Source organism: Ovis canadensis, chromosome 7, assembly GCF_042477335.2.
Source record: "Ovis canadensis isolate MfBH-ARS-UI-01 breed Bighorn chromosome 7, ARS-UI_OviCan_v2, whole genome shotgun sequence".
In the NCBI taxonomy this organism is placed as follows: Eukaryota; Metazoa; Chordata; class Mammalia; order Artiodactyla; family Bovidae; genus Ovis; species Ovis canadensis.
Window position 1 is genome coordinate 15,765,135 of NC_091251.1, and position 12,583 is coordinate 15,777,717.

The 12,583-nt window shown below is 38.8% G+C and overlaps 1 protein-coding gene across 1 annotated transcript in view; it reads left to right on the forward strand.

Moving 5' to 3' along the window:
* KCNN2 (potassium calcium-activated channel subfamily N member 2) overlaps positions 1-12,583 on the forward strand; it is a 172,473-nt gene that overhangs the window by 2,542 nt on the left and 157,348 nt on the right. Inside the window, exon 3 of the mRNA XM_069595281.1 lies at positions 369-464. Within this exon, the coding sequence (XP_069451382.1) occupies positions 369-464 (96 nt within the window). The remainder of the gene's footprint in view (positions 1-368; positions 465-12,583) is intronic.

Below are 12,583 nucleotides of genomic sequence, written 5' to 3' on the forward strand. Positions count from 1 at the left end.
TGGGTATTTTAAAGAAGTGATTTCAGGACTCCGTGGGGGAAAGCATGCTTTATTTCTCTCCTGAGGCCCACGATTTAGAAGGTCTCTTTCAAGCCCAAAGGCTTAAACTCAAAGATAACTTCCTCATGGATTTCATTTCGAGAGCCACAAGCTGCACTTGGGTCCGTGTACTTGTGGCCCCCGCTGCTGCTTGGCCTTCCCTGATCTCCTCACTTTCCTGACAAATCACAGAGCCAAAACAGGTGCCCCTACCTACATCCTCCCCCTGGGAGCTCAGATCCAATTGCTGGGGATTGGCCGACCCCCACCCCCATCCCCGGGGCTCAAAAGTGCTTCTTTTTAAAAAAGTGCTTCTGTCTTTGTTGCAGGCGTCGCTGTATTCCTTAGCTCTGAAATGCCTTATCAGTCTCTCCACGATCATCCTGCTCGGTCTGATCATCGTGTACCACGCCAGGGAAATACAGGTAACTTACGCTCTGCTGTTTATGAATGACCCCAACCTGGGAAAGTGCAAGGCAGCAGATGCTTTTCCAAGCTCTCCTGTCCTTACCTGAGGTTACAGAAGACACATGCTGTGTTCTTCCCTTAGCACCTGACCTGTTCTTGCAAGAAGTTGAAAGCAAAACAAACAGTGCAGCATGTAAATATGCAGTAGTTTCCAGGATGTATTTGTTAAACCTCAGATTCCCCACCTCTCTTCTTTAGGTAGGTCCACTTCTCCATGACTGTCATTGCATTTGCTTTCCTTAAGGCCAGTTAAGCACTAGCCTTAATCTGTAGGGTAGATGAGTATTCTCCTTTAATACACATTAACAAGATGGATGGGCCATTAGGAAAGATTGTGCCTATCTGTATCACCTTCCGTACTAACTGTAGCTTAAAAAAGAAAAGAGTCCTGGGATACTCCTTGCTCATGTGTATTAATAAGGCAAGAGGAGAAGTCTAACCTTTTCTATATCTTACTCTAACATTAGAAAAAGAAGAAAGAATCTGTTGAGAATTTAGAATACTAATTCTGTATATCTGGTAGTTTGGTAGATTTTTAGGTACGTTTATCATTTAAAATGTCACTTAAGAGCAAAGGCCACTGCCCTTGTGAGTGGACTTCTTAGGAAAATGTTTGTCTAAATGCAGCCAGGAACTCTGTTGTTAGATATGACCAATAACTGGCAATTTCAGAATATTTGATCTAAAATTCGTGGGTCACCTTTTGGATTTTTACTTTGCTGTAGCTTTCAGTCAATAGCATGTTAAAGTGAGTGAGTAAAAGAACTAGAGTTTTCAAAAATTTAGGGCTACTGATAAGCAGTAGCAGAGAGCAGCAGAAAGCATGATGGGTGGGTGCTAGGAGGACAGGGCAGTCAGGCTCTGCACTGGCTAGCTGTGGGATCTGGCAAGATTGGGATTTTCCAGTTTATCACTTACACTAATATGTACTTTCTGGTTTTTTTGATTAGCTGTTATTTATTTGGCCAGACTATTAAACTCTTGAATTTAGAGTGCTTTCCTTCAGGAGTTGCCATTAAATTTAAATTATATTTAGTTAATTATAAGTTAAATTAATTTTAAGTTAGTAATTCACAAAAACAGTAGAAGAAACCAATTTTAACTCCTACCCAGGCAAAATAAAGGTACACTTGATCCCACATGAGGATGGAAAAATTACATAAGCATGCTTTCAAATTTGCAAAGACTTGAAAAGTGTGAGATTGAAGGATTGAGAATAGAGAAGGAGAATTAGAAGGAGCAAGAATATCTAGAGGTAAGTAATAAGACTGCACTGGCAAAAGAAGGCAAGCACATTTGAACTCTAAAATTTGAATAATTTACACAGGTCCATCTTTAATTCAACACTAGTGATCATGGCCTTTTGAGATTCTTTGAATATTTTAAAGTAATACTAAAATGTAACTTAAACATAAGAGTATCTTTTCATTTTGACTCGAAGGAAAATGCTTAAGGCTGGGGAACAAACTGGGTCTAATGGCTGTTTGACTTGGTTTACCAGATGAGCAACCTGTAATCAGAAGAGGTGACCTGCTCGCCAGATCCCACAGCTAGGCAGTGCAGAGCCTGACTGCCCTGTCCTCCCAGCACTCACCCATCATGCTTTCTGCTGCTCTCTGCTACTGCTTATCAGTCGCCCTGAAACATGACATGTCTGTCTGTGGTTCCTCTCTAAATCCAAAAGTTTGACATTTGAATTGGATTCAACTTAAAAGATTTTTCTAAAATTTTCATAGGTATTTATGAAAGTCAAGTAACTTAATTTTTTTTTTTTAAGACTAGTGCAGTTTTACTTAATCTACGCTGGAAAGAGACCTAGCTGTTTTTTTGTTTTTTTGGATTTTTTTAGTTAGACATCAGCTTTCAGATTATTCCTGTTCCTTCTGAAAAACACACAGCTGAACAGACACTCATGGTGAAGAACATCTGATGGTATTAATATCAAGAACAAACTGTCTTCCTGAAAGCACTCATTTTTTAAGAATCATTGGGAAATTATTTTGAAATAACTTATAAGAGTTTGAGAGCTCCAAACACTGGCTGGATATTAATCAGGTGTTATAAAACATTTTTGATCACACTGTTGAAACTTAAAGTAATACAAATGTTAAAAAACCCATATTTTTAAAGATCATTTTACACTTGAAAGAATTCTACTCCTGGCTAGTTTTGAGGATAATTTCTGTTATACAAATGCATAGATATATTGATTAGAGTATGTATGTAGCACAGGTGTTAAAAATGAAGACATGAATGCTGCACCTAAGAGTTACAAGCACAGTGACCATTTTTACTGTTTCGGCAGCATAAACATCACAAAAAGTTAGATTTTTTAAAATTGGTGATGCATGGTTTCTACCAAACCAACCACACTTGAGATAATTTCCAATTAGATGCTCGGGTGATATCATTTAGTTGTTTTGGTTGTAGCTATTACTGTTTAATCTTGAGAGATTTTTTTTTCCTCCAGCTAAAGTTACAAATTTTATCTGAGCTGTATTTTTTTTTAAAAATGTAAAATGGAAAAGGACCAAATAAATATGGAGACCCTGAGCTAAAAATCAAGAACCACAAAAGCGTGTTCTATTTCAACCAGAGAGTAGAGTCAGTGATTGCTTCTGAAATACTTCGCTCTGAAACACAGTGAAGTCAAGTGCACAGGCTAATGTATCCATGTGTGGAGAGTGATGAAGTGTGCCCTTTTTAATTTACTGATGTCATTGGTATAGATGTACTTCTTTCATAAGTTTTAAGCAAATAGGTACTTCTCAGTTTATTATTAAGAATTCCAAAGTATATTGATTAGCTTTGAGTTAAAGAACTCACAGGAGGGGGTCATGCCACCATTCAGAGCTTGTTCTTGGACATAGCATTCAGTCTTACATGACACTTTGTCTTTTTGTTAGCACAGCAGTTTGTTGATTGGGTAGTGAGAGCTAGCTAGTATGTGTTTTTGGTACATGGTAGGATTTCTCACTGCATTCACAAAAAATTAGTGTTATAGCCAATATTCTCTGTCTGGCTGTCCACTAGAACTTCTTTTGGAAAGCTTAGGTAGGCCCTGACATTTCCATGAAGAACCTTGGAAAGCAAGTCAGTGTGACCTTTTATAAAATGTTTATCCACAGTCTGTCAAAATTAGATGGTTCAGGTGAGTCATGGATGGAAGTGGTTGAATTAAAATAGGGTGATAGGGAGGCTTTGTAAGGACTTAGCTCAGTACATTTCAGCTTTGTTGTCATTTTTCAGTACCACAGACAGCTCAATGCACCAGGCTATAGCTTGCTCACTTCACTAATTACTTTTACACCCCAGCCCGCAAACAAAAATGAAGTCATTCTTTGGGAGTGGGTGGGTCAGAATGCTTATATAAAATCCGGTTTAGTGGGGCACATTTTCATCCAAGTAGATGTTAGATTTTCTCAAATAGATATTTGGCTTTCCTATATTCAGCAGCAAAATTTAAAAATTATGAATTGATATGTAAAATAAATTTTAGCAAATGCCTTTTGTTGCAATCTTCTGACAAAAAGTACTATGGGGATTGTTTTATACACTTTGGAAAGGTCACTTGATACTAAATAAGTAGCTTCCTCATCTCAAGTACAAGATCAAATAATAGGGAAAACAGAGGCATGATTTCCTGTGACTTTTCTTTTTTCTTGCCCTGCTTCCATGGGTTTGGAATTATTTCTTTGATGGAATAAGAACAAAACAATGCTCAAATACTCTTTAAGATCTTTAATGTCAAATAAGTTGAATGTAGATTTCACTTTATCTTTTCAACTTTAGTGTAGTTGAGTTTCTAGTTGAGTTGAATTTTAGTTGAAAGAACTATTTAGTATTTTTGAGACAGGCAAATACAAGATTGGGAAGAAAGCATTTTGGACGATCTTTCTGGTTCTTATGAGATGTGGCAGCATGGAGTGTACTATACTTTAAAGTTGAAAACAGTTTTGTTTCCTTGATTTTGTTTTGGTCATATAGTTATATAATAAAGAAGACTAGAGGAAACACTGATTTTTCTTTGGTATCTTTTGCAGTAGAGTATGCATTCTTCTTCAAGTTAGCTTTTCAGAGATGGATGCTATAGATCTAAAACTGGAAGAGCAAGAATTAAAATTTCTTTATACTCGTGCATGTAGGCCACACAAAGGAGAAAGGAGTGACTGAGAACAGGAACTTTAACAACCTCTGAAGGCTCCTGGACTGGTTGGGGAGGGATGGTTAAGTCCCCACTGAGTAGACTGGGCTCCCCTGTGGAGGGGGCGAGGGAAGATGCTTGCTTTCGTATTCCTGCAGAGAGCAACTAGATGCTTCCAGACCATACAGAAAATACTACATATAGTTGCTATTCTTATGAATAAAATAATAGTAAACAAGTATACATAGTAAAAATAACTGGTACAGAAGAGCTTAAAATAAATATGATAGTCACATTCTCAGTCCTGTTTTTCATAAATGACCACTTTTAAATTTCTCATGCATTTATCCAGAATTTAAAAAAATGAATATTTAATTGTGTTGAGAGACATGCACAGGGCTTCCCTTGGTGCTGCTGCTGCTAAGTCACGTCAGTCGTGTCTGACTCTGTGCAACCCTGTAGATGGAAGCCCAGTAGGCACCTCTGTCCCTGGGATTCTCCAGGCAAGAACACTGGAGTGTAAAGAACCCACCTGCCAATACAGGAGAATCAGGTTTGATCCCTGGGTCAGAAGGATCCCCTGGAGAAGGAAATGGCAATCCACTCCAGAATTCTTGCATGGACAGAGGAGCCTGGCAGGCTACAAGTCCATGGGGTTGCCAAAGAGTTGGACACCACTTAGCAACTCAACACCAACAGAGACACACATGCTCTGCTTTCATTGCTAGTATATTTTGGTTTTCTTCATCAGCACGTGGAGGCCTGTCTGATCCTTTTTCTGCTGTTTATCACCCCATTGTATGGATGCACTGTGCCTTACTGACAGGCCCTTGGCGTTTCCTAGGCTTTTGCTATTATAAGCCATAGTAAACCATACATGCTTATTTTAATCTGCTAATTAGAGAATGCACATATGATAAATATCCAGCAGACAGATTGTTGAATAGAAGGGAGTTTGTATTGTAAATGGAAAGGTACTGCCCACCAATCCTTTAGAAAGATCTTCAGAGTTGTCATTCTCTGCTTCCCCACACATTATTTCCCCACAACATTGTTTACATCGAATGTTGTAAAAAGGAATTTTAAATAACTTTGGCTTTGCAAAGTTTACTGTTTTCTTGAAAAATATTTTTTGTGAAAAATTCCTTAAGGGCAAAGCTCATGGTCTCATAGGGTTGTTTGCAACATCTTGCAGTGTCTAGTGGTACATTATTGAATCTGCTGACAAACTGGCCAATCCTTGTAAAGTTACCATCAGAAGCAAATATTTGCCAAATTTTGGTTTTTTTTTAACTTAAACTTTGGAGATGAAAGAAGGTGAAAGGGTAGAAGGAATGGTCTTCAAGTTGTCCTTAGATCTCTCCCATATCTACAAGGTAGAGAAACATTAACTCTTTGTAAGACTGAAAGGCCGTGGGGTGGGTACCTTACTTATATTGCTTTGTGGTGTGGTGGGCAGCTCCATGACCTCTGTCTATACTGCCATCAGCTTCTGCCTCAGTTGTAATGAGACTCTTGGGTCCCTTTGACTTCACGTATACCCTGTAGTAACGAAATCACTCAGGACTAATTTCCTCCACCTGCCTGTGTAAAGATCTCTGCATTATTAATGGGTGTGACACTAAATAAAGCAATCCTGCTGTGTTTACAGAGCAGCATCACAAATGAATGAAGACTGGAACTTTAGGTTTACCGCAAGTGGATTCGCTTGCTCTGCCAAGTCGTTTCTGGGCCATGTTTTTGCTCAGCTCGGTAAGAGGGCCACTGTGGGCTGTCATCATCCCAAACCACGTCTTGGCAGGGTGGACGGAGGAAGCTGGCACTGATTTAACCTCAGGGAGTTACTTTTGGTCAGGGTATAAAGTGGTTTCATGAGGCTATTTTAGAGAGAATTTCTGCTCATTGGAAAATAATATGATGTTTGCTACTTGGGGAGTATGTTTTTAACCCTAAACTCCTTTAGAATTCTCTTTTTAGAACTGGAAAGACCTGAAATGTTATCTGGCCCAGGATCCCAGCCGGCATGCCATCTCAGATAGAAGTAGCCACCCCATTTCTGCCCAAAGCCCCTCACCATGGTGGTCAGCTTGTCTGTACAGGCTGGCCCATTGCCAGACAGCTCTTACCTTTAGGAAGGTTTTCCTTATGTTGGGGTGAAGTCTTCCCATATTCAACATTTAATAGTTTTTGAGCTCTGCTAATACAGTGAGGAATAAGACAATCAGGTTCCTTCTCTCCTGGAACTGACATTCCATGCAGGAGGGCTAAGGAGAGAGACAAAACTTAAGGAAGAGCATCCTTAGAAGTTGTGATAAGTTGTGTCATAAAGTCCCCATAAAAGGGACTGTGGTAGAAAATCATTAGGGGCAGACGGCTGTCATCAGACAGGGTGATTATGGGAGTATTCTCCAAGGAAATGACTTTTAAACCAAGATATGAAGGAAAGGAAGTTATCAGTTGCTGGCAGAGCCTGGAGGAAAAACCTTTTCAAAGGGATTTCTTGCACTTACCCAACTGAGAGCAAATCAGTGTAGTCCCAGCAAGGGGACAATGGTACTGGGTGGTGTGAGGGTTGTTATACTGAAGGGTCCTGAGCCCATACTAAGACTTTGTGATACCTTCTTCAAAGTGCTTGAGACCATCATTGAAGCAAAGACGAGTCACAATCCAGCTTACTGATTAAGCAGACGTTTTGTTTGGTGGGGTGCGGCGGGGAAGCTCTGAGGAGATTGGTCTGGAGACCATTAGACTCTTGGCGACTCACATTGTAGAGATGATGCTCACTTGGCTTGGTTAACAGCAGTGGAAATGAGGGGAAGTGGCTGGTTTGAGACCCAAGTTGGAGGAAGAATGTACTTCTTAGTGACTGGCTATGACAGGTGAGGGCAAGGGATGATGCAAAGATGATCCCCAGGGTTCTGGTTGGAGCATCTGGGTGTGTGATGCTGAAGGCGGAGGACTCACACTGAAGGGTAGGATGTGGAGTCAGGGTTGCTTCTGATGGAAGTGCTTCTGATTATACAAGAGAATCTTAAATTCAGAGGAAAAGTATGGACTAGAAATTTAAGTTAGCAAGTAATCAGCATAGAGGCTATTTAAACCCATAGGGATAGATAAAATCACTGAGAGAAAATAGATGAGAGAAGAAGGTGGAGAGTGGATCACCCTCTGATATCTAGAGGTCATGTGAAGGAGGAACTCAAGAAAAGGAATAAGAATGACTTATTATGTGAAAGGACAAGTCATTTTTATTCCTTTTCTTGAGTTGGAGATGGGAATGTTGGAAGGTGGGCACGGTGCTGTGTACTGAATGCTGTGAAGTCTGTTAATGTCGGGTAGAGAGGAGCCTTTTGGATTCGATGAGCTGAAGTCATCGCTGACCTTGATGAACAATTTTAGCAGAACAGCAGAAACAGACACCAGACTGCAGTTTCTAGTATAACAGGATAAGTCAATCCCCTGCAAAGAATTACAAAACAAGCATTTCAGCGTTGGTTAGGTCCTTTTAAACGCCTATTTAAACAGTAGCAGCTCCTTATAATATTCCTGATCACACTTAGGATGCCCCGATCCTATCCTTCTGGACTTTGACTCTGTTTTGTTGAATTCCCTCTTTGAATAAGAAGGTCAGAAAGGTACTCAGTACTTTCAGGTGACATCTGCCAGTGAACTTGTTACCTCTGTTTGTCAAAAATGCTTCATTGTAGTGACTGTTATTTCCTCTAACATGGTCTTTGCTTCACGCAAACTGTTGCCAAGTACACTTGTAAAATTGTTAACTGAATTGAATGTATGGCTTTACATTTATTGACTCTCTTAAATAGCATCTTGGTTTCAGATGAGTGTTTCAGCCTGTCAGAATTCTTGGAATTATAATTGTGATGTTTATTTGATACACACTTTATTTAGGTATGGAAAATGCTGTGTATGGACTGGTTATGGTATTGGCAAAACTCAAATCAGTGCTAAATTCTGTTCCAGAAACATGGTCAGTATCAGTGGCTGTTACACCGTTTGCCCACACTCATCTCTGTTCCTAGCTTCTCACTAGCCGAGACTTTGAACCTGAGAACGCATGCGCAGGCATGAGTGAGCCACAGTCCGAGCTGAGAAGTAGGACCTTCTCTGCAGTTCACCATCTGCTCATCCATGGTATTTGGTTCAGCCTTTCATGTCATAACAACTCTGTGGGCCCTGACTATAGGGCAGCCTACGTTTCTCAACAAGAATGTCATGAGGACTGTCAGATTCTGTGCTGAAATCCATGTATTCTGTGCTCATGATCAGCCAATCTATTCATGATATCCAAGAAGGAAACAAGACTCATGGGCTTGTCATTTTAAGAGTGAAAATAGATTAGGCTTTATGAGAAAATGCCTTTTCTCTTAAAAATTTTTATTTTCTCTCCAGATGATAAAATTAATAAATATTTATGTTAGAAAATCTATAAAACATGGATAATGTGAAAAGAATGCTAGTTTAATCTCACTACCCAGAGACAAGTATTATGATAGAATGTGTTTATATGAAGTACATGGACCTGATATTTGCTATATATCAGTATAAAGAAATTTAATGTTCTTTTCATGTAATTTTCTATTCATATGCCATTGACCATTCCAGTTTTTTTGCATCATATGGTATATTGAGTTTAATCCTTTCCCTTATTTTTGGACACTTAAGAAAAATTAGAAAGAAAAATTTTAAAGGACCTATTTAAAATATTTATATAATAAATACTTTGCAGATGAGTTTATATAAGGATGTCTAATGGTTTCCTAAGGATAAATTTCCAAGGCAGTAATTACTTAAAGGATATTATTTAAGACAATTGAGAATTTGTCAAATTATCCTCCCAAAAGTTTATATCAGTTTGTTGATTCTGAAAGTACTTGCAAACCACTTCATTAAATAACTGATATAATTGTTTCTGGAGTGTCTGTGTTCTCTTCACTGGTTCATATTTTGAGTACTGTCCTACTTTGTGAATCTAGAAATGTGCCTCCCTGGAGTCTCTTATAGCTTCTTATTTCTCCTTGATTTTGGTTTCTAAATCTTGGCTAACCAGGTTTGTCAAAGGGTAGTTGTGCTTGATAGTAAGAGTTTGTATAGAAACGATGCAAAAGCAGTATTGGAAGATAACTTTGTCCACAGATGTTCCCAATCTTTGTTATTCTAGGAAGCTGTGAAAACCATAATTTCTGAAATTGTTCTCTGCAAGCTTCCCTGCTGAGCAAAGCATCAGACTCTCCTTTGAGCTGTTTACTGTGTTTTGCAGCATCGTCCTGTGGCTCTGTGCACTGACTCTACAGCCAGTCTGCCTGGGCTCGCACCCAGCTCTGCCGCTGATTAGCAGTGACCTTGGGCATGCTCCGTGGCCTCTCTGCACTTCGCTGTCCTTGTCTGTGAAATGGGGACTGTAGAGTATTTCTCTCATCGAGTTGTCTGAGAGTTGAGTGTGCCTGTGTGTGTAACTGTACACGTGTATATGTGCCACTTAGAGCGCCGCCTGCTGTGTGCCGAAGGCTGTTTAGGTGCCGCTGCTGGTTGCCATTAGCTGCTTTGGGGTGTCGGGGCGGAAGGGGAGGCATTGGAGCACAGCCTCCATGGGCTTCGGGAAACAGTGGTGATATTTTTTCTTCTTTTACAAGCCTTACAGGAGGGAACAGGAAAAAAAAGGTGTGCATCCAACACAGTGTTCAGTAGTTTATTAACACTTAAACTCGAATAGCTGTGTGTGTGTTCTTTTTTTAACAAAAGCTTTGCTCTCCATTAAGGACAGCCAATATTTTTTTAAACTGAGTTAGTTCAGATTCTCCCTGTGGGCAGGTTGGCCATCTGAGGAAGTTAAGTGTACATTACTGATCAGGTTTCAGATCAGTAAACTAGTGTTAGAGTACTATGATGTTAGGTTCACCATTTTTACAAAAATAGCTGTTTTGCCGGTAAACCTACCGTAGGTTTGGCTTCTCGCTGGAAGCAAGGTTCTTTGTGAGCTACGTTAACTCCTTCAGGAACCCAGGTCACAGCTTGATGGCATCTCCATCTAATTAGGACCCTGGTGACTTAAAGAGTTAAGTATAGCACCCTGAAAAGTAAGCAAAGGGAATAATTTGTAATGGAAAATTCTGATAGGAAATCCCTGCTGAAAGGATAAGAGGTAATAAACAACCAAAGGCATATGTAGAAAGGATTGTAATTGACAGCATTTCTGTCTATATTCATTTGAAGGTTTATGATATATTTAAATCTTTTTTCTGGATTAGGTTTATCTCTGTTAAATTTTGTCTAGCATGCCACCACCCTCAACCATCGTGCTTGGAGTACATTGGTTGGAAAGAATTGAGAAGAATTTTGTGTGTCAATATGACAAATAATATCTCAAAATACTTGTTCAGTGATTGGGTGTACTTTTATCAGATGGCTTATATCTCCTCTTCTGTTTCATTTCCAGTGGCCATTATTTGCGTCTGTATTATGCCTGTCTCTCTTTGTGAACAATGAGTTAGTAATGTGTGTAGTATAGGGTTGGGTGAGTTTTCTTCTTTGCTTTTTGAGTTTATAAAACACATGGGAATTTAGACATTATATACCTTAAACTGAACTGTGTCGAGGAATTGTAACAGCCCGTGTTTTACATCTGTAACTTGCCACGTGCTTGGTTGGACTGTCTGAGCATTGTTACCTAGTTATGTATTTATCCATAGTGGTTATCCAGAAGGTATTAAGATGAGGTTTTTACAAAATAATCTGACTGTTGAAATGTGGGTGTACAGCCCTTACTTGTTTTATCCACTGAGGTAGTCTTCTATCAGAAAATGTTGATCTTCCAAGGAAATTGTATGTAATATTTATATATTGGTTTTGACTCTAACATACTGGGTTTGGGGAGGAGGCATTAAGCAGTGTAGTGTGGTTGTCATCGTCTTGAGTACTTTTCTGAGGACAGTGTCTGCTGTCAGGAGGGTTAAAAATACACAGTGCTAATCCTTATACTGCTTAAAGTTTTGATGAGTGGTCAAGGGAAATTATATCCTAGTACTAGATTTATTTTTAAGGTCACAGATTACTTAAAATATTGAAAAACAATAATTGGGCTGAATATTTATTGAAATTGGATACATATAAAATGATACAAAAGTGATGGCTGTGAGATTTATAATAGTTACCTCATGTGTTTTCAAAGGTATATCTAGTGCTTCTAGTCATATACTCGAGCAAAGTTGTTGACTGAACACTTAATTTCATTTATTTGGATTTAACTATGAAATTTTAAGATGAAGGTCTTGGCTTCTAGGAACTTGCTTTAGGTCAGTTTTCATATTGGTAAATCCCCTGACATTTGGAAAAAGTTTTTTATATCAAAGAGCATGAATTGCTATCTGTCCTTTGAAGCGAAAATAGCTTAAGATTTATTTGTTTAGTTAAATGTGTGATTCATTTAAAGCTTCAGCTTACAGCTTAAACTTGTGGGTAATGTAAATTTTGATGTTATTGTTGAAAATCATTTTGAAAAGAATTTTGCCTCTTTCCCACTAGTATCTTAGTCAAGCATCTTCACTCTTTGTTCTCATTTGTCTGTGTCAAAGAGGATACGTAATGAAAATGCATTGGGCAGACTCAAAAATTAAGCAATAGTGATATAAAGAGAAATCTCTAATTTGCTTGTGATGGAGGGAGGCAATAGTACTGTATTAAGGCTGAAAACTATTTTTTAAAATATCCTTGATTTGGAATTCATTAGCTCTTGTAGGTTTTTTAAAATATCATTTTTTTTTAAGTTTAATCTTCTGTATTCTTGTTGTTTTTTTTTTTTCTTTCACTGTATCTGCTTTACAGAATTGTTTTCTGTCCTTTTTGACAACGTACCTACTTTTCAGTTACTACGTTTGGGCCGTGTTCTGCCTCCCGCCGCAGAGTGTGTCCCTTGGG